At 35.1% G+C, this 21,410-nt stretch overlaps 1 protein-coding gene across 8 annotated transcripts in view; it reads left to right on the top strand.

Annotated features, from left to right (window-relative positions):
• LOC149781770 (tumor protein 63-like) overlaps positions 1–21,410 on the top strand; it is a 154,305-nt gene that overhangs the window by 94,498 nt on the left and 38,397 nt on the right. For all 8 annotated transcript variants that reach the window (XM_089935917.1, XM_089935916.1, XM_089935915.1 and 5 more), the window contains 2 exons: positions 5,439–5,591; positions 6,663–6,780. In XM_089935917.1, the coding sequence (XP_089792043.1) occupies positions 5,439–5,591; positions 6,663–6,780 (271 nt within the window). The remainder of the gene's footprint in view (positions 1–5,438; positions 5,592–6,662; positions 6,781–21,410) is intronic.

The raw sequence follows: 21,410 nt of genomic DNA, 5'->3' as shown, positions 1-21,410 counted from the left end.
TCTTCCACTACGCCTTTGTACATGAATAGCTTGTTGTTCATTGATTTTGGAATGCCCATTCAAAATCCTTGTTTAGCTTGAGCAAACAGTTCAAAGCCCCCATTATCTGTTTATTGAATTTGTCAGGAACAAACAGTTTTGTTGGGGCTCAGTTTTGAAAATGGGTGCTAGGATTGGACATTTTTGGTATTGTGCTTGTTGAAAACCTATATTTTGAGCTTGAAGATGGACATTTAAAACAAATTCATAAATATACTGTTGGTTTTCCATTTATCTATTTGAGCCAGCTATTATTTATGCAAGACTTGCATGTAATGTTGAACATGCATGCATGTAATGCAATCTACCATGCTGTTTATCAGGTTTGTTGATTTGGCTGATACTTGTACAGGTCAGCCGTAAAATGGATATAATGTATAGAACTCCCTCACTTTAAGGCCCCCCTCCCATTATAAGATAGTCATGCATGCTATTTCACTGCATAGTTGTAGAATTATATGTATAGGTACTTAAATAATAAGGCAGAAATAGCACATTTACAGAGTGCCTGTAGCCATTTAATTTACACACCGAAAATGACAGTACAATTGGCTACATTTGAACTCCCTCTGTACCCCCATTCAACTATACATCAGGTACTGTGAGACAGACTGGGAAACTTGACACCCATGAGTGTATTGTTGCCCAGCTTATAGCCCACTTCAGAGGTGGGTTTGCTAAAAATCTTGACCTGATAAAATCTTAAATCCTGTTCAATTATGGAGTTAACACATTAACTCCTGGCGACGAGTTAACATGGCAGGAGGTAGTAGCCCACTGCCGAGCTCTATTGCGTCAAGGTCATGTGTGATACACTAAAGTGGGTGGTATTACAGGAAGGTAGGCAGATGTAGCTCTACAATGATAACATAATCTGGAAGTTCTAGTCGCACTACAAAATACAGAGGGAAAAACCTCATTTTTGGACCCGATTTTTTTCTACCCAAAATGCACCAGTGGTCGGAATCTGATTTTGTGTCCGAATTTTAGGCTTTATGGTCTCAGATCTAAGGCATACTGGTATGAACTGCAGACAGACAGATGAATCTTTGCAAAAAGTAGGATGAGATGGGCATTTGGAATAAAGAGTGGTCCCGATAAAAAAATAAATAATGGCTCCGTTTAGCAACAAAAAAATATCCAACATTTACCCATCTGCTTATGCACGAGCCAAAAAGCCAATGAAAAAGGATGTTTCTGGTACAACTAGATAGTATGTTATTGGATGATCACCTGGAAGTTGGTGTTTTGAGATGTATTCAGAAATAGCTATCAAAATGTGTTGCCTACTTGAATTTCAGGCGAAAACAACAAAAATCTCCAGGGGTTAATGTGTTAATAGTGCTGCAGTCAATTTAGTCATCCTTATCATTGGTTTATTTACTAGAAAAATCAATTGGGCTTTAAAAAATCTCGTGGTCAAGCATCAACCTCCGCTTCTTCATCCTTTGCTGCCTAGTTTGCCCATTTATCATTATCAAGAAATAAGTACAGTATTGTACAGTAGACACCATTGTTGTTTCTCCATGTGTCATGTTGCAGTAGGGTAGTAATCAACTTCACACTGCTCTGCAAAGAAGCTCCATGGAGGGGTAAATACTACAGGTTACGGTCACAACTTGGTAGGCACAGCTTGTGCTTCTCCACTACAAGGGGCACTGGTCAACATTACTGATTGACATTTGAATAGCCAATTCATTAAGACCAAAAGAAAGGCTTCAGAGTGATTTACAATCAGATACAACTTGTAGAGAATTCACGTTTTTCAGTTGTTGTTATATATGACAAGATAAGTAAGATGTCGAGTTCTGTATTCAATACATGATGTGTGTTTATGACACGGTTCTATGCAGTATCCTTCTGTTTGTAGTTGTTGTTGATGTCAAACTTTTTTATTGTGATCCATTGAAAGTTCATCATGGGCATTTGTATGATTTTTTTATATATTGTACTTTATTTGAAACATTGGAAAAACTTGTGCATTGATTTGATAAGAGGTACATTATGGTTTTGAATGTCTAATGAAAAGTAATCCTCATAAACATGGGCATTTAATTTCCAAATGATAACTGCTGCTGTTTAATATTAAGAAAAGGGCAAATAAAACCAATGAATGAATACTGGAAAGAGAAACATGGGTGCTTAGTCCTCATGCAGTAATGGCACTACATGCCATCAAAAACAGCACAGACAGAATGTCCACAACTTTAAGCCATCAAGATTCAGAGGCAATATGGCATGACAAAAAAATGACCACTAAATGGGGGGATGCAAGGAAGGTTGTTTTCTTTCTGATGTCTACCACCCTTTGAAAAATATAATGTTCTGTACTAAGAGAGACTTGACTTGAGGACTCATGGTACTAATTCAGTTCCCATAGTAAACTTATGCAAACATCATGATATTAAAATTTCAATAACTTAAAATTTTTGAGTGCTTGTGATCAAACCTATATTTATCAGTATAGAGAAACGCGGATGTCAGCTTCTGTGTAGAGGAAAGGATATGAGCCGCAGCATTTTCTGAACCTGCATGTGTTTGAAACAAGTGCTTTCAATTCCGCACCAAAGAGTCGGGAGCTAATTATAGTTATGAGTGTTCTGAACAAACTCTAAACTGTTAAAGGACTGAAATTCCATCAATAAAACAATGTCTCTATACATATTTTCACTTACAACTAGGATAAGCTCTCAAAAGATTCTTTTTCATAAAACATAACTTACAACATTATTAACCAATCCTGGTCAGCCAAACCCACATATACTCAATTTTATGTTCACCCATTTCCAGGCTGGTTTCCATTTTTTCCATATCATTAGTACCGTGTGTCCTTGAGCAGACGTTCTTTTTTGGCACCATTTTTTGTGACAAGTACCATCTGTACATATTTGTGACAAGTATATGTACAGTATATAGTAACTACAGATAACTACAAAGCATCAAATATCTTCATTTAAAAGTAGCACCAAATATTTAAGGTTCTTCTTCTCGTAAGAACATGCTTATTTCAGGTTAACATACATTGATAACTCTTGTTCTTACACGTGAAATGCGTGTAGGGTATTGTTGATAATGTGCATACCTAATTATGCTTACCTTTATTACGTAATTGTACTCTCACAGTTTAATTTTATATCTTTTCTCGATTTTGTTTAATTTGACGACATTAATTTTTAAATGCAAGTCATTCTCCAGCAGTGCATTTTTCAGCAACTGTTATGAATTTAACATATTATTTTCTTTATTAAGAAAAATATATCCATGCACATGTATTAATAATATACATGTAGCTAAGAAAGTCTACACCTACAAGTGTCTTGAATTTTAATAAAAATTTTAATAAAATTTGAAAATGGTCTGTCATGATAGACTACTTGGTATTTTGGTAGATAATGACTTATCATGGACTGAACATATCAAACATATCATTAAAAAAATGTCCATTCACGTTTATGGCTTCTCAGTAGGATAAGACATTTTCTCCCTGAAAACTATTTTATAACAGTTACATACAACCCTATTTAGACTACTGTAATACAGTATGAGGCAATGCAGATAAAAATTTAGGAAAGCTAGCATATTTCAAACAAGAGCATTTGGGCTAATATCAATTCAGAAAGAAAGCAAGGAAAATTTAGTTGGTAAGTTAAAAATATTACCTATTAAAGACTGAATCCTTTTGAGAAAAGCCAAATTAATGTACAGGATATCCAATAATAGTGCTTCTGAATATTTACAATCCCTATTCCAGTATAGACTACCTGGTAATATTCCCCACCTGCGATCCATGTCTACCAAACAGTATAAAATTCTCAAACCAAATAAAGAATTATTTTTTAAAACGTTTCCAATACTCTGGATATTTGCTCTGGAATAGTATTCCAATTGAGATTAGAAATGCCCACTCTGTTTCCCTCTTCCAAACCCAATATATCCAGTGGTTTCAGAGATGCAGCTAAAATAAATAAATTCCATCATATGAGGGCCTCAAGGTAGATTAGTTCTTACCTAATTGTGTTATTCTCTTTAAATAAAGTCATTATTATTATTATTATTATTATTATAGTTAAACCTGTCTTGAGAGACCACATTCTCAATGCACAAATTTGTTGATAATATAACATTGTGACCTGTTATAAGAGAAAGAAATGTGGTCTTTCAAGATAGGTTATACTGTATTATTATCTGCATTACATGGACACACTTGTGAAGAGAACAACGTTTTACCATTTCTCACATCTTTGTTTTCACATTTATAGTTTGGTGGTTGGTAAAAAAGATGTACTGTCAAAATATGACATTAGATTTACGTTTTAAGTGGTTCTGAGCACACATTTATCTCTTTCTCAAACGTATTTGAAGAATGGTGGCTGCACTTGGGATGCAACATGGCAAAATGTTTTTGATCAGTGAAGTATCAAACCGAGGCCTAGTTGTCTGGGAGAACATTTGCTACATTTTTATGGTTTTTGTACCTTGATGAAATATCTGGTAGACAGTTTTTGCAAGTAAGAATTTTGGAGAAGAAAAAACAGTTCCAATTGACATTTTTACTGCATGGTTTTCTTATTTGCTACTGTACTAAAGAGTAAGAAGCAGAAATTTTCTACTTGCTACTCCATGCTTATTCTCTGTTAATTGATGGATTGCAGATTGCATTAACCTGTCTAATGTTAAAAAGATGCTGACCAATACAATCGTTGGTCAAGTATTTACTCAGGCTGCTTGGACTGTCTGAATCAACTTCTTGATTCAAAGTATATAGCATATACAAATTTATAGCGTATCACAACTTCAAATTTTATGCAGTTTTTGTAACATTTTCATTACATACTAAAAATTTATTGTACTTTCAATACAAGTTTTCACAGTAATGAATTCTTTTTGAATTTGACATAAATTGCTATGCTGTATGTGGATGGAACTTTGGACCTGCCACTTATCCCAATTTACTTGGGAGCATCCAGAATTTGTGTTGAAAAATCGGAAAATTCAGATTTCCTTTTATTTTGCTCAGCATCCTGCTCTTTAAAAATACTCAAAAAACCCAAAGTGATTGATGATGGCTGCACCTTCTTCAAAAAGAGCAAAATGGTGCATACATTATGCAAGGAATACAATACCATAACACCATGAAAATTATCATTTTTCCATTTTCATTGTGCTGATATTTGGCATCTTGAATTGACACTAAATATCAACACAAAAGATGAAATGGAAAAAATTATATTTTTTATAAATATATAGTCGCAAATGCTTATCCTGTCCCCCCCCCCATCCTGTTTTTTTTTCCCTTTGGCATCCTGATTTTCATTCCACTTGAGATGACAGGTCTGAAACTATCTCTCCTCCATCTCTGATCCATCAGTCAGTTCAGAAAGTTGTTTTTCTTATTTTAGATTTGGTAGCATCAACTTGCCGCATAAAATGTCCCAGCTATCCACTGCCAGTGTCAGCTCGGTGACCACAACCGCTACACCTCCAAACCCACCAATGTCCCAGGAAACATTTGAGTACCTCTGGAATACTTTGGGAGAGGTCACAGAGAATGGGTAAGTTAAACCAATTTTTATCATCAGAATTCTTTTTGTGTTAAGACTCTGTCCTTTGCAGATCTCCATTTTGTGGTCTTACAATTTAATCCTTAACCAATTTAATCGTTAACATTTGCTCTGAAAATAATCTTCAGTCCCAGAGTAAAATATTTCAAATATCATGCAGAATTTCCAATTTCATGCATTAATTTGATTCACAGAACAATGGGCAGGGCTCTCTGAGACTTGAGCTTTCGCATGAAATTCGCAGAGGACACACATTTTTCTCAATGTAATATGTCCCTTTTTTTACATGTCATTTTCCCCCATGAAATTTCCCATTTTAAATTTTTGTGTTAGCCATGACCGATCTGCAAAACAGTTAGTGGCTGGACTTCGATAACGGGCGTTACCTACCTGTGCACAGAGATTCCAACTACTCCAATTTGGATTGAGTAGCTCAGAGAAAAGGCACATCCTTCAAAGAATATTATATGAAGGACAAATGAGTTGATGGGATTTCTCTGAGTGTGCAATTTATTGGTATTCTAGTGGACAACAAATGTGTTAGAATATTATACCAATGGTCAGCATTTCTGTGCTTATCGAGAGGTGAATTTGTGTTTTATTTGTTATAAAGTCTCTCCCCCACTTGATGTGACATACTTAAACATTTTTTGGTCAAAGAACAGGAAAGTAAAGAAACTTGTTTCAAAATCTAGCTTGCAAATAAGTGTTTAAAAAAATCATGCCCAGTATCTGTTGTCAGATTGGGCCTCTCCAGCATTCTAAGTGCAGTGGAAATGTGGCTCTTCAGAACGAATTTTTTAAAAATTTGCCAGAGAAAATTTTGATTCTGCTTATGAAATGTGAAATTGTATGGTTGTTGTAAGAGTAGTAACTTATTCATATTTATCCCCATGTTTGCCTCTTACCCTGATGAGGATTGCATAGTTACTCTAGACACTATTATTCTTGTTACTGCTCTGTTTGAATCTGTAGAATTTAATAAATTATTTTGTTTTTACATTATAGTTTCCAAATCCTATTTGCAATGCTGCTTTTACTTGCAAATTTTTCTTTATACAGAGAGTACACCCATATTGCCAGTCGTGACCTCGAATATCAATACAACGATAATGATGAGGAAACCAGTCTTCAGATAGATCGTTTCCGCATCCAGAATCAGGATACCATATCAGATCTGGTAAGAGTCATTTTTATGTACAAGAGTTTAAAATTTGCCATATACGCATTGTTCTTAATGTAGTTTTTTTTTTTACAGTTCATGTCCACTGAAGAAAAGTAATCACATTTTTATTTTAAAGCTTCTTCAGAACATCCCTGTATAATTATCCTATTTTCCAGCTTGACTGCACAAAAATTCCATACACTAATTGTTGCATATACGTACATAACTGTAGTGAGAAGGTAGACAATCATCTCTTTCGTCTGCAATGTAAGAAGTAAAAGTTTTCTATGCACATTAATGCTAATGTAAATAGGTAGTGTAAATGTCATAAACACTGCTCGACATAGCAACTGTTTTCCAGTTGCTCAGAGTACTTCATAAGATTTGAGTCATCACATTTGGACAAGAATCCAGTTTACAGATAATAGAAACCTGGATCAGAAATTCTGTTGATGCTTTCTTCAACAACTTATAATGAATAAGGTCAAAAAATGCACTTTACTCACAAGGTCAAACATGGTCTGGAACCTGTGGGAAAAACTAATTTATCCAATTTGGGACAATGTTTATGATATGGTGAAAAATAATTTGATAATTTTTTTTTTTGTTCTGGATGATTTTGACAGTGTGCAATTATGTTTTCTTATTAAATTTTGATGCCTGACCAGTACAAAATTGGAAATTGTCATGGCAATTGTTGTTCATAGTGCCCTCATTTCTGATGCCAATAAGCATTAGCATTTTGTTTGAAAATTTCCGATTTTACGTTATTTTACTCTTCATTAAGTAGATGGTGACCTCACAGCAGCCAAAAGTCCCATGATACGAGCAAGCCTTGAATTGTAATTGTTATTCTTTGTCTTGCTCACTCCTGATGTCCTTGATCTTTTTAGGATTGTTGTTTATTTTATACTAGTACCTGTTGACATTTTTAACCTTTGCTTTTGTGAAATTTGCCAATTGGCATTCTCAGTAAAATCTGGCATCATCAATGACTGTCAACAAGTTGTAGCCACTGAGAAATGTGAAAAACACTGCATCATGGAGAGAAAAAAAGAACGTCCAAAAATTATTACAGGTGCATATTTTGAGGCAGAGAATGTTGGAGACAGGATTTGGACGTGATTCTGGCTGAAGTAGTGTATCCTCCACGGGTGTGAAATGTAGGGTACAAAAAAAACCCTTGGTGTCAAAACTGGGGGTCAAATAAAAAATGTGGGGGTCAAAAATGTACTGACAAATTTTCAGCTTGAAATAGGATATTGCAACTTGCACAACATACTCTCTCTCTCTCTCTCTCTCATTTTCTCTAAACATGCAATACACCAACATGCACATAATTTCTTAGGTTATAGTGTTCTCCAGATATCTTATGGCGAATGAGGGCAGATTTTTAAAAATTCTAAAATCCTGTCACAAAAGGATTATTCACTTTTGCAGTCTATGCAATCATGTGATCAGAAGTCACACCAGTAATTCTAATGGATGTGCCGTATTCCAGTCAAGGGAATTATTTTCTCCATTTTTCATTAAAGTTCGATCCACAGTTACTCTTTTGTGTTCTGCTTCTTTAACTTTCTTCGCTAATGCATTTTAGTGCATGACATTTTAATCTGGAGATCACTTTCTAATGCAACAAGCCTTGAGGTTAAACATCTAGATGACAGCTTGCTGAGCTCGATTGAAATTGTGAGATATGGGGAAGCTACTCCGTCATAACATTGCCTATGCTAGTCTGGTTCATTGTTTTATATGTTCCCTGCATTGCACTTTGCTATACGAATAGAGAAAGACAAGGCAGGGAGCAAACAAAGCGGGGAACCAGTCAGTGCCTATACTCGAAATATATATGATGCCATCCATCATCTAATGCGTTAGGTATTAAATAAATCCTGATCATATGAAAATCATTTGCATCAAAAAACCGCACGGCAACAAAATGTATGTGTCAATTTTCTCCAACGTGCATCCCTGGTGCACAAATGTGCGTAATGGGAAACACTGACTGTAGTGACATTAGATGAGTTAATAACGGAACTAAATTTGTCGTTATCATTGGGTCAATTTACACAGGTGTGTTTAAAATAATATTTAATGCCTCAGAAATTGTGCAGAAGTTTCAGTGTTTGAGAAGCGAAGGAATGGTGAGGCTGAAAGAAATCGCTGTGGAAACATAACTTTGCAGAGAAGATAAAAACAATGCCTTTCTGTACATCAACAGAGTTACACTGTCCAGTGTTTGACAGCCGATAGTGTCATTTATTTTTTTAGGTTAAAGTCACTTTTACAGCAAGGAAGATATAGTTTATTTTGAGAGTGAAATAATGACAGTAGTGACTAAATTTATGCAAATACACAATTTTTCATTTCTTTAATTTGTGTTATCAAATGGATATAATATAAAACAATTGATACATGTTGACAAATGGATACATAATATCCGCCCAAAAAAAATCGCATTAAAAAATGTTTACCCTTTGGTTAACAAGATCAGTGTTTACCCATGTGCATATAAAAGTTGACAATGAGACGTGCCAGTATTGGCGTGCCAGACTTATCACCAATCAGGTACAAGTGTGAATCTACCTTGAATCAACCCAGATCATGTTCAGTGGTGTGTATTTGAACAAGGCACTTGACACAAATCACCTTCCAATGCAGGTTCTGAGATTGTTGGTTCTTTTATGTAGATATAAGGAAATAGGTGATTGAAGTGAAAATGTTTTATTGTTGTGATGTTTCTTGATATACGATTTCGCATCAGAATGTAAAGTTTTTGACTTCTCATATCTTGTGGTGATAGCCCAGCCAAATTCCTTGGCTGTTCGTCAAAATTTATTCCTCAGTCAAGTAGACTGTTATTTACCTTAGATGCAATAGACAATTTGAACTTTTACCTGCAGTGAGCTTATATGTTTCAATCCTGCAAGGTACTACATACCCGATTGACAGAATAAATAGTGATTGTGTTATCTTGCTTGCAGTTGCATGGAGAGAACTGTTGCATACAGATAACTTCATGTTGGAACACTTTAAGGTACTAAATTACCAAAGGGACAAAATGAATTGTGTTATCTTGCTTACAGTTGCATGGAGAGAACTGTTGCATACAGATAACTTCATGTTGAAACACTTTAAGGTACTAAATTACCAAAGGGACAAAATGAATTGTGTTATCTTGCTTACAGTTTCATGGAGAGAACTGTTGCATACAGATAACTTCATGTTGGAACACTTTAAGGTACTAAATTACCAAAGGGACAAAATGAATTGTGTTATCTTGCTTACTGTTGCATACAGATAACTTAATGTTGGAACACTTTAAGGTACTAAATTACCAAAGGGACAAAATGAATTGTGTTATCTTGCTTACAGTTGCATGGAGAGAACTGTTGCATACAGATAACTTCATGTTGAAACACTTCAAGGTACTAAATTACCAAAGGGACAAAATGAATTGTGTTATCTTGCTTACGGTTTCATGGAGAGAACTGTTGCATACAGATAACTTCGTGTTGGAACACTTTAAGGTACTAAATTACCAAAGGGACAAAATGAATTGTGTTATCTTGCTTACGGTTTCATGGAGAGAACTGTTGCATACAGATAACTTCATGTTGGAACACTTTAAGGTACTAAATTACCAAAGGGACAAAATGAATTGTGTTATCTTGCTTACTGTTGCATACAGATAACTTCATGTTGGAACACTTTAAGGTACTAAATTACCAAAGGGACAAAATGAATTGTGTTATCTTGCTTACAGTTGCATGGAGAGAACTGTTGCATACAGATAACTTCATGTTGAAACACTTTAAGGTACTAAATTACCAAAGGGACACAATGAATTGTGTTATCTTGCTTACTGTTGCATACAGATAACTTCATGTTGGAACACTTCAAGGTACTAAATTACCAAAGGGACAAAATGAATTGTGTTATCTTGCTTACGGTTTCATGGAGAGAACTGTTGCATACAGATAACTTCATGTTGGAACGCTTCAAGGTACTAAATTACCAAAGGGACAAAATGAATTGTGTTATCTTGCTTATGGTTTCATGGAGAGAACTGTTGCATACAGATAACTTCATGTTGGAACACTTCAAGGTACTAAATTACCAAAGGGACAAAATGAATTGTGTTATCTTGCTTATGGTTTCATGGAGAGAACTGTTGCATAGAGATAACTTCATGTTGGAACACTTCAAGGTACTAAATTACCAAAGGGACAAAATGAATTGTGTTATCTTGCTTACAGTTTCATGGAGAGAACTGTTGCATACAGATAACTTCATGTTGAAACACTTCTAGGTACTAAATTACCAAAGGGACAAAATGAATTGTATTATCTTGCTTATGGTTTCATGGAGAGAACTGTTGCATACAGATAACTTCATGTTGAAACACTTCAAGGTACTAAATTACCAAAGGGACAAAATGAATTGTGTTATCTTGCTTACGGTTTCATGGAGAGAACTGTTGCATACAGATAACTTCATGTTGGAACACTTTAAGGTACTAAAATAACAAAGGGACAAAATGAATTGTAGTCTTGCTTATGGTTTCATAGAGAAAACTGTTGCAAACAGATAACTTCATGTTGGAACACTTCAAGGTACTAAATTACCAAAGGGACAAAATGAATTGTGTTATCTTGCTTACTGTTGCATGGAGAGAACTGTTGCATACAGATAACTTGTTGGAATACTTTAAGGTACTAAATTACCAAAGGGACAAAATGAATTGTGATTGTCTTGCTTACAGTTGCATGGAGAGAACTGTTGCATACAGATTGCTTGTTGGAACACTTTAAGGTACTAAATTACCAAAGGGACAAAATGAATTGTGATTGTCTTGGTTATCTTCATTACTGTTGAATACAGAGAACTTAAATGTTGGAACACTTGCCAAAGGGGCATAATACATAGAGATTGTTTGGATTATCTTTCTTGAGGAAGATACAAAAGAACACTCAGATCCTTCTACCAGTAATGGTTCTCCTTAAAGTAACAGATCAGAATATTATTGTTTTTCTTAATGTGGCAGTTTTTTTTTGTTGTTGTATTATATAGTTATACAAATATGAAAAAGAGCAGTCCAGTCTAAAATGACTGGATACATATTTATAATGAATTAGTGAATAGAAAGCGTAATCTGAGGTAGTATATAGAGCAGGAATTATAAACTTTTGAGCCTAGACATCACCCATTCCATTTTAATTCAGATATGAGGTTCCCTGTGGTCATTTCAGCTGCAAGATCAAAGGCATAACATAGGTGAATTTGCCATCTATCCAGAAACCAAGCTGCTTGCCAAGGTGACACATTTGAAGTTAGATTTGATTTTTGTGTTCAGCTGGGAAACACAGTATATTTTCCTATTTGAATTTAATATTATATTTGCTAATACTAGTGCCAAAAAGAAGTGCGAGTTTTCTCCTCCATTCAGATGTAGTTCTTGTAGTCGATACAACCGATGACAGTGAAAAGATATTGTTTTGCTACTTAAGATTTCAGCAAATTTTTGTGTTAGGTCAAGCCTTTGGTCAGCTGACTGTCCCTGTTTTACGTTGCCTACCTTAGCTCCACCCTGGTTTAAAATAAAACAACATTATTTTTAATTAAAGATCCCCAAATTGATTTGTGCATTTAATTGAGCCAGTTTAGCCCAGTGCTTTATACATGATGTATACCAATCATATACCTATGCTAATTCTAAAGCAAGTGCAATAGTAAACATACATATATTTTTTTCTCTTAAGTTAAATGAATGAAATAGACTACTGCATGGGTTATATTAAAATATAAACCAGCAGGACAAGTTCGAAAAGTGGGAGGTGGGGTAGGGATTGTTTAAGGTCTGAATGGAAAAGCTGGTATTAGTGTCTCAATTCTAGTTTGAACCTCTTTCCTTGATGGCATAATGTGAAATCTGTTTGATTATATTTCTTTATATATTTTAATTTTGTGTAAAATTGATAAATAATTCATATATTCAGTGTACATTCAAGAAATGAAAAAGTGGGGCCTGAGTTACAAATTCAATTACATATTAATGTGGATTCATTAATATTAAATGTTCCAACAACTACAGCAAGGTTTTCTGTTATTTTATTTTCTGCTAAAATGGCCACTGTCCAGGAGAGTTATTTTAGGTGACAAGGAAATGTGCAAACCATAATATTGTCCCTTGCAATGATGACTGATTCAAATTATGTAATGTTGGAAACATTTTCTGCAGAATGAATAATCCATTTGAATTCCTGAGTAACCATTCCTGTCTATATTTGAAACATGCATTTTTGTATTTGTTTCTTCCCAATACGCTACTTTGCAAATAAATGCATTTGTTTTCAAAAGAAATTTCAAATGGTGACCATGGTTATCAAAATTGGCAGGACCTTGTAGACAGTGAAATTGGTTGTTGTACAGTTCTTTTTCAACGGTTACTCACTATTCTTGTGATACACTGACTTCAGTCAACTGTAACAATCCTAAATCCTGTTTTTTCCTGTAGTCTTTTTTTCTCCCGCTATTCTCTCCAATCTTCAAAGTTAACTCTCTGGTGCCTATAATAAGGTAAAGATTGTATCATGATGCCAACAGGTTTGTTGATATTGATTTTGCTATAAACATTGAAGTATTTGTAAAATGTTCATAGTTTTGTGAAATGAATTACTTGGCTGATAAAACATATATACAGTGGTCCCCCCTCCCCATCATGAACAACCCCCTTGACCAGTAGGCACCCACTCTTTAGTCAGAATCCCTTGGCACCGACCAATTTATGTTCAAAAGTACCCCTCAAGAAAAGCCACCCGTTATATTAGTGCACACATGTAAAATTTACCCCTCACAAACAGCCACATTTTATTATTAATACATGTCCAGAACTAGTGTTTAATTATGGCAAAGTAAGTAATCTGATTATCTTTCCTGGTGTCTGTTTCCAGATGACAGTGTTTCTTTTCTAAAAGAAGTGTTAGCTGAAGTACATGTACCACTAAGGTTATTATTATATCATTAACGCAAATGTTTACAGGAAGTGTTGTAAACAATGTTTTATTTTTTTTAATTTTTTAAAAAAAAAATTTCTTGAATTGATGATTACAACCAGATGTAATTGTTCAGATAGGATAAAATAGATTTTGTAGATGAACACACAAACAGAAATTAACCTTGAACAAAACAGGGTACCAGACAAAGCCCAAAAAATCACGTGGCAGTACATTTATAGCTTCCTTTTTAAATAAGGCATTTCAAGTTTTGTCTGCAAAATTAAATTGCAGTACTGTACAATTAGCAACATAGGAATAAATGATTACAAAACTTTAACATGTAAACGAAGAAATAATACTTGACAAGAAAAACGTAAAAGTTGTTTAACTTGATGACATTGGGGAGGGCTAACTTGTGGACAAATTTTATGTTGGGAAGACTCAAATAAACAAGATAGTGAAAGGTAACGAGAATATTCTGTAGTGGTGGGGGAAATGGAATAAAGGAAAGAGAATTATTTTAAATATGAAACAACGTACTTAACAAAATTTAAATAACGTTATTAAATGGTTTCAAAATGCGCATGCCAACCATACCCCACTTACATTTCACGCCAAAGAATAAGAACTATTCATTTATGTTTCCTTGAAACATTTTAATAATTAAAGCTACTTTTAAATGAAGATATTAACTGCTTTAAGTTGTATGTATCTTTCCTAATATATATACATACACATCTCACAAATATAGTCCTCCTCTGGAAAGGCCATCTGTCTTAACAGGCCACTTTCCCAGTGCAGAAGGAGTGGCCACATAATATGTAAATTACAACTTCTATTTCTTAAATATCACAGTCAGCAATGATTAAGAAAAGTAAAAGATCTTGCTTTAGAAAACCACCAAACTTGCTTACAAAATTAAGTTCACATGCATTGGCATGAATACAAATAATGGATAATAATTGGTGAGGTAGGCGGGGATTTTCAGATCCCCAGTGTGTTACTCTTGGGTTGGAAGAAAGTGTTCAACTTAACATGGGGCTAATGAATTTACCGTATATACTCATGCACAGGTTGGGTACAACTGCGGATAGCATATACTTTGATCTGCCATTGCATGTTATTTATTTATTTGATTACTCCTAAAAAAAAACTGCGTAGGCCCAATTTGTAAATGAGTATATAGGGTATCAACAGTTGTAAATTGTATCACAGTATTATCTATCAGATTACACAGTTGTTAAGTGTATCACAATATTATCTATCAGATTACACAGTTGTTAAGTTATCACAGTATTATCTATCAGATTACACAGTTAAGTGTATCACAATATTATCTATCAGATTACACAGTTGTTAAGTGTATCACAGTATTGTCTATCAGATTACACAGTTGTTAAGTGTATCACAGTATTGTCTATCAGATTACACAGTTGTTAAGTGTATCACAGTATTGTCTATCAGATTACACAGTTGTTAAGTGTATCACAGTATTGTCTATCAGATTACACAGTTGTTAAGTGTATCACAGTATTGTCTATCAGATTACACAGTTGTTAAGTGCATCACAATATTGTCTATCAGATTACACAGTTGTAAAGTGTATCAAAATAGTATCAGATTACACAATTGTAAAGTGTATCAAAACGGTATCAGACTACACAATTGTAAAGTGTGTCAAAATAGTATCAACCAGATTACATAATTATAAAGTAAAACATGTCTGAATTTAAGAAGATTGCAAAACCTATTCATTCAGACCAGAAATGTTTTCATTTGTCTCGACTGATGAATATAGATGTTGATGTGGGTGTGCTAGCTCCAGGCGCATTTGGTAAGAAACCAGTAAGCATGACCTGTAGCTTGTAGAACAGTTAAGCATTTATGTACCGGTATATGCTTCAGTGTTGCACCATGAGCATGGAATTGGGGATTTCCAGCAAATGTTTGTCTTGTACCCCAAATCTTGTTTAGGGCATACTTGTTTTTGTTAAGATTTATTTAAAAAAATACTTGTTTTCTTCAGTGCACTTGATTCACCCATGTCGATGTTGGCAGTGGAAAATTGACCAGAGCTGCCAAATGCAATAAAAACTGTTACATCACACTTAATATTCTCAAACAATATTTATCAGGAAAGAAAACATTTAAGGTTTGTGTAAAGTCTTTGATGGCAACTAGTATAGATTATTTTAGAAGTTGAAAGTGCACCTACAGTGATGAAGATTTTATTTCAAGGTAGAATAGTTAAAGACAAGGGAGTAAATTTATGCAAATACATTATTTGTCATTTAACCAATGGTTTAAAGGTTAAAAATGTAGTTCAGGAAATTATAATTGCTTGTAGATAATGAGTGAAGACTTAAGTTCAGTGAAAGCTATGTACAGAATGAACAATTTCCTGAGTGCAGATAATTTCAGGTGAAACATATTTAGACATGTTTTCAGAAGTACCAGTACACGCTGTAAAAGATTATTACAATAATATACGTGTCCAGAGAAATAGTACAATGTAGACAACAGTGTTTAGATGTCAACATGTTCCAAGAAAATAAACTACTAAAACCTTTTAGTATAGCTGGTAAAATATGAGAAAACATCTACCAGGTACCTGTCAATCCTCATCATCCATTTAAATAGAAATTGTGCTAAATGTGAACATTAATTGCTTTGTTGTAGGTTCATACTTGCCAACCCTAAAGAGACGTAAGTGTAATTCTTAATGATATAAGTGGCAGAAAGTCTGAGCATAAAAACAGCTATCTGTATATTACATGCCATAATTACAGTAAACTATATGAAAAATTTACATTTCTCTTTGCTATTTACCATGATCTGCAGTTAGTTAAAATTCTTGTCACAAATCGGCTATGTATGTATTTGAATGAGAATATAGACACAAAACTAAATGATAAATTATTTACACAACATCTGCTTTCACTAGCTGAAATGTCTATCTTTCACTGATTGGTTGTAAAGTCAAGTCCACAAATTCTGAGTGATGTTTTACATCGTTATTTAATTCCTTTTGAAAATGTGTGTAAAGCACCGCTGATTTGTCCTTTTCCGGATGCAGCATGTTCTTCAGTTTTAACAGAATCCATCTGTGACACTTGGTTTACAGTTCAAGAAACCCATGTTTTCTTTGAAACATGTCGTGTACAGTTACTATAAGTAGAAAATAAGGAAACTCTTCAACATAAGTGGCCATATGGTTGCACATTTCGAAAAAAGTAGATGTATCTGTAGGAAATGTCCATGCCTATTGCAAGCACGCTGGTGGCTGGCGAGCCCAGTGTGTGACAGGCACATCCGGCCACAGGCTGCAGGGAAATGTAAAGCTGTACAGATTAATCGGTCATACTCATAATCAGGCTGATTATTGGGACAATCATTAGCGGCAGAAATAATCGGTGCCGATGTAAACAAATTTCCCAAATATAAATTTAATCGCAACATTCATCTTGACATGGCTTGAATTTTGAATCAGAATTAAATAGTGGAAATTAAGGAATGATTTGGGGTTAATTGAAAGACAATATATTCTTAAAAGTAAATAGTTTTTAACACGCTTGCTATAAACTACCGCTGATTGTCTGCTCACAACAAATTATCAATACCATGCACGTACTCATCCTAATATCAGCAGCCAACCAGCCATTGAGGCCTCGTGAGGCTGTTGAACTTCCAGCATACATATTACAGGGATTGTCCTGGCTTTTAAAAGGTTGTCGCCAAAAAGAAATCACTAATCTCAATATTTTGTTGCCAGTTTTCAAAAAATGTTGCCAGAAAAAGTAGTGAATATTTTTCCAAGACTATTAATGTAATAGGCAATGAAAATTGAAAAAGATGGGATAGTTGTTACTTTATTGGCAACATGCAATACAGCCATAATATTACAAAATAAATCATTACATGACTGTTTTGCACTACTTCCATGGTCTTTGCATTGTGCATTACCGTTAGTGCATATGTCTAACTGTTGTCACCTGAAATAAATGCATTATCAAATGTAAAATATCTATTTTCCTACAGTCTCTCTATTTTTAAATAGAAACATAGGTATTAAGCAAATTTATATTATGTATACAGTGTGACCCCGCTATAACACGGTAGTTGGGAACCATAGAACCTGACTGCGTTATAGACCGAACCATGTTATAAGCAACCAGGTCATTTAGCTGAAAAAAATTATGCATGTACCCCCCAAAAAATTGCAGGGAGGTGTGTAGGTAATAAATACAGGCGGTAAAATACGTGCTTCATCAGCACAGTTACCATCTTAAATCAATGTATATTAACTCTTTCACTTCGACTGACGTGTATATCCGCTGTATAAATGTGCCTAGCCTCACCAGTGACTGATAAATCCGCTTGTAAACAGAGCACTATTACTCCCGGTGACTGATATATCCGCTTGCCTTTTATGCTTCCTATACCCTAGTGACGGATAGATCCGCTCTGTATGTTCATGTTACAATTGGTCTTATTGGTCAATATATGGAAGTAAAAGGATATTCAACCAATCAAAATAGAGTTAACAAATGATTGTTCTGACTAAATCCGGGTTTCTTTTTCAAATTTGTACCGCGTGTTTGTTAATACATGCATTTGTAGTTGACAGTGAAAACAATGGCGTTAGCTTATGATAGTGATTCAGATTCCGAATTTTCTGGTTTTTCTGAGGACGAATTTGGCCACATTGAAGTAAGAAGCATTGGTAGTGACATTGATCTATCTTCTTTGTCAAGTCTGTCAGAAATTGAGACAGAATCCGATGATGAAGACGACGAAGTGTGGACAAGAGATCTACGTGCTCCGAGAGTCACAGAGTTTACAGAAAGTGTCGGTTCAACTTTCGTTTTGGATGAGGGGAAAAAAGAAATTGATTTTTTCTATAAATTTTTTTCCCTCGCAATGATCGAAAGCATTGTTGCACAAACGAATGGATATGCGGCAAGATGTATCGAAGAAAAGCCTGATTCACTCTGGCAACCCACGACAATGGACGAAATGCTGGCCTTTCTAGGAATACATTTGATTATGTCAATCCTGGCACTTCCAGAATACAGTCTAGCTTGGCGATCAACATGGCCCTTCCAGATAATAAGTATTCCCACAATTATGACCAGAGTACGTTTTGAAAAGTTGTCGAAGTATTTCCATGTAAATGACACCAGGCAGAATCCTCCAAGACGCCAGCCCGGGCATGACAAATTGTGTCATGTAAGACCAGTTTTAGACGAAATTTCCAAAACGTGTCTCGAAAATTACAATGGTCATAAAGAGCAGAGTGTGGATGAAGGGATGATAGCATATAAAGGTAGATTATCCTTCAAGCAATATTTGCCTGCAAAGCCAACAAAGTTTGGAATAAAAGTTTGGGAGCGGGCAGACCCACACAATGGTTATGTGCACGAGTTTCAAGTGTACACTGGAAGAGAAGAAAGCCAGGCTGGACGCACAAAAGAAGAGGGCCTTGGTGCACGTGTGATAACTGATCTTACATCAAAAATACGTGGGAAATCACATGTAGTTTACATGGACAATTTTTTCTCCAGTCCAGCACTCTTTGAAGCACTCAGGAAAGAAAAAATTTATTGTCTCGGTACAGTGCGAGCAAATAGAAAGGGAATGCCAGAGGAAATAAAATCTGCCAAATTAAAGAACAGAGGTGACAGTGTCCTGATGACAAAAGGAAGCCTGTGTGCTATAGCTTGGAAGGACAAAAAAATTGTCCATTATCTTTCAACAAGTTGCAATCCAAGCGAGAGCAAGATGGTGCGTAGGAGACAAAAAAATGGAACCTACCAGGAAGTGCCAGCTCCGATTGTCTCAGAACTTTATAATAAATACATGTTTGGGGTTGACCTGGCAGACCAGAAAAGAATGCAGTACTCTACCTGTCGCAAAGCTACCAAATGGTGGAAATATCTGTTTTGGTTCTGCTTTGATGTTGCATTAGTTAATGCATTAATAACTATGCAGGAGTCGCCCAACCACAAGCTTGTCACCAAAAAAAATAAAGAAATCAGACGGAGACAACTTGATTTTAGAATTGCACTTGCACAGCAGATGATAGGGACATTCCGAGGATCGAGAAAGAGGAAGGTTGTATCTGCAATTGATAACTGTGGAAATGCACATTGGCCCATACAAGCAGAGAAACCAGGGCGATGCAAAATGTGTACCAGAGAAAAAAGGCGGCATGAGGTGTCCATCATGTGCAAACAGTGTGATATCCGTCTATGTATAAAACATAACTGTTTCTCTAGATACCACGAGGAACTACTTAAGAAATAGTAGAACACAGTGACTAGGCATTTTTAGTAATTACATGTATATATTTGATAAATAACTTTGTATAAAAGACTCACAGATAAATTTTAGTGTTTTTACAAACAGTGTTTTGTGTTATATTCCTGGATTTTATATCATTCATGTGGATGTCAGCAGGATAAAATAATCAAACAGATATAAGGTAGTTATAGCTTTTATATATGCATGGTTTTAGTCTATAAATCAGAAAATAACTAACACAATTAGCCCATATCCCCACATCATCAGCTAAAAAGTTGAGATTTGGCTGCAGCAGCATTAGGCTCTGGTAGTCAGCCCACAAATCAGCTGCAGTAGTGACCCCAGCAGCTAGGCATAGCAGTGAGCCACTACAGTATCACTAGAAGTTAAAGAGTTAAATGAGAAATACACCTGTAGTGAAAACAGAAGACGTATATAATAGTTTACTTTATTTAAAGAACCAAGAATTGGTACATACACGCGAATACTGTTTATATATACATGTCTAATGTATAGCATGAGTAGTACATAGCTGCCAACCTTTCAGGCTCACAGTTAGTGAAAATAGGGATAAAAAGTCGTGAATTTGGACATGAATTAGTGAAAAATACCATGACAATAACTCCATCCACTCTGATCATCAATACTATGCTATATCATGATATATGCAGAAATATTTATTTATCAAGACATGATACTGTGGCAGACTTTAACTTCCTCAAATGCTTGATCATAAATTTGTTTTCTAAACAGTTCAGACTTCTTGTCTGATGGTTGATCTTGTTGACTAAAATTGCTGACAAATTTTCCGTAGCTAAGGAGGCCCTAAAGTCTGTTTTATTTTTCCTCACTAGAGAAAATAATCTTTCACTGTCACTGTTGCTGTGAGGAATGCACATGAGCTGCAGCACTTTTGGTTATTCCACAGGAAAATTTGGAAGCGATATTCGAGTCCGGGAACATTTGTCAGAACAAATGTTTACCATGGTCTCCAGCTGATAAAGGTAGATTGTGTTTGACAAGAAAACTCACAAATAATGCTTCAGCGTTGGTAGCTTTCAGGTCTTCCACCGATGGCTTAAAATATTCCAGAGCTGAAATCTGCGAATTCTTAATTTTCCCAACTAATAGGTGTTTTTTGCAACTGATGTGCTTCCTCACATTGTCTCTGCGATGGCACACCGAGTGCAAAAAGCACGATGAATATCAATGTTTAATGGCAGAATGCATGGGCAATTTTTGATACATTCCAAATTAAACTTCACATTTTGAGCAATACATTTCTTTTTCCTTGGTGGCGAAGACATTTTCAAGATCTTACATGTGATGCTGAACGGTAACTCA

The sequence above is a fragment of the Sinohyriopsis cumingii genome, chromosome 15 (assembly GCF_028554795.1).
Source record: "Sinohyriopsis cumingii isolate HCF-2022 chromosome 15, ASM2855479v2, whole genome shotgun sequence".
NCBI classification, from domain to species: domain Eukaryota; kingdom Metazoa; phylum Mollusca; class Bivalvia; order Unionida; family Unionidae; genus Sinohyriopsis; species Sinohyriopsis cumingii.
The sequence above is the reverse complement of the archived record's forward strand: the minus strand, read 5'-3'. Positions and strand labels throughout refer to the sequence as shown.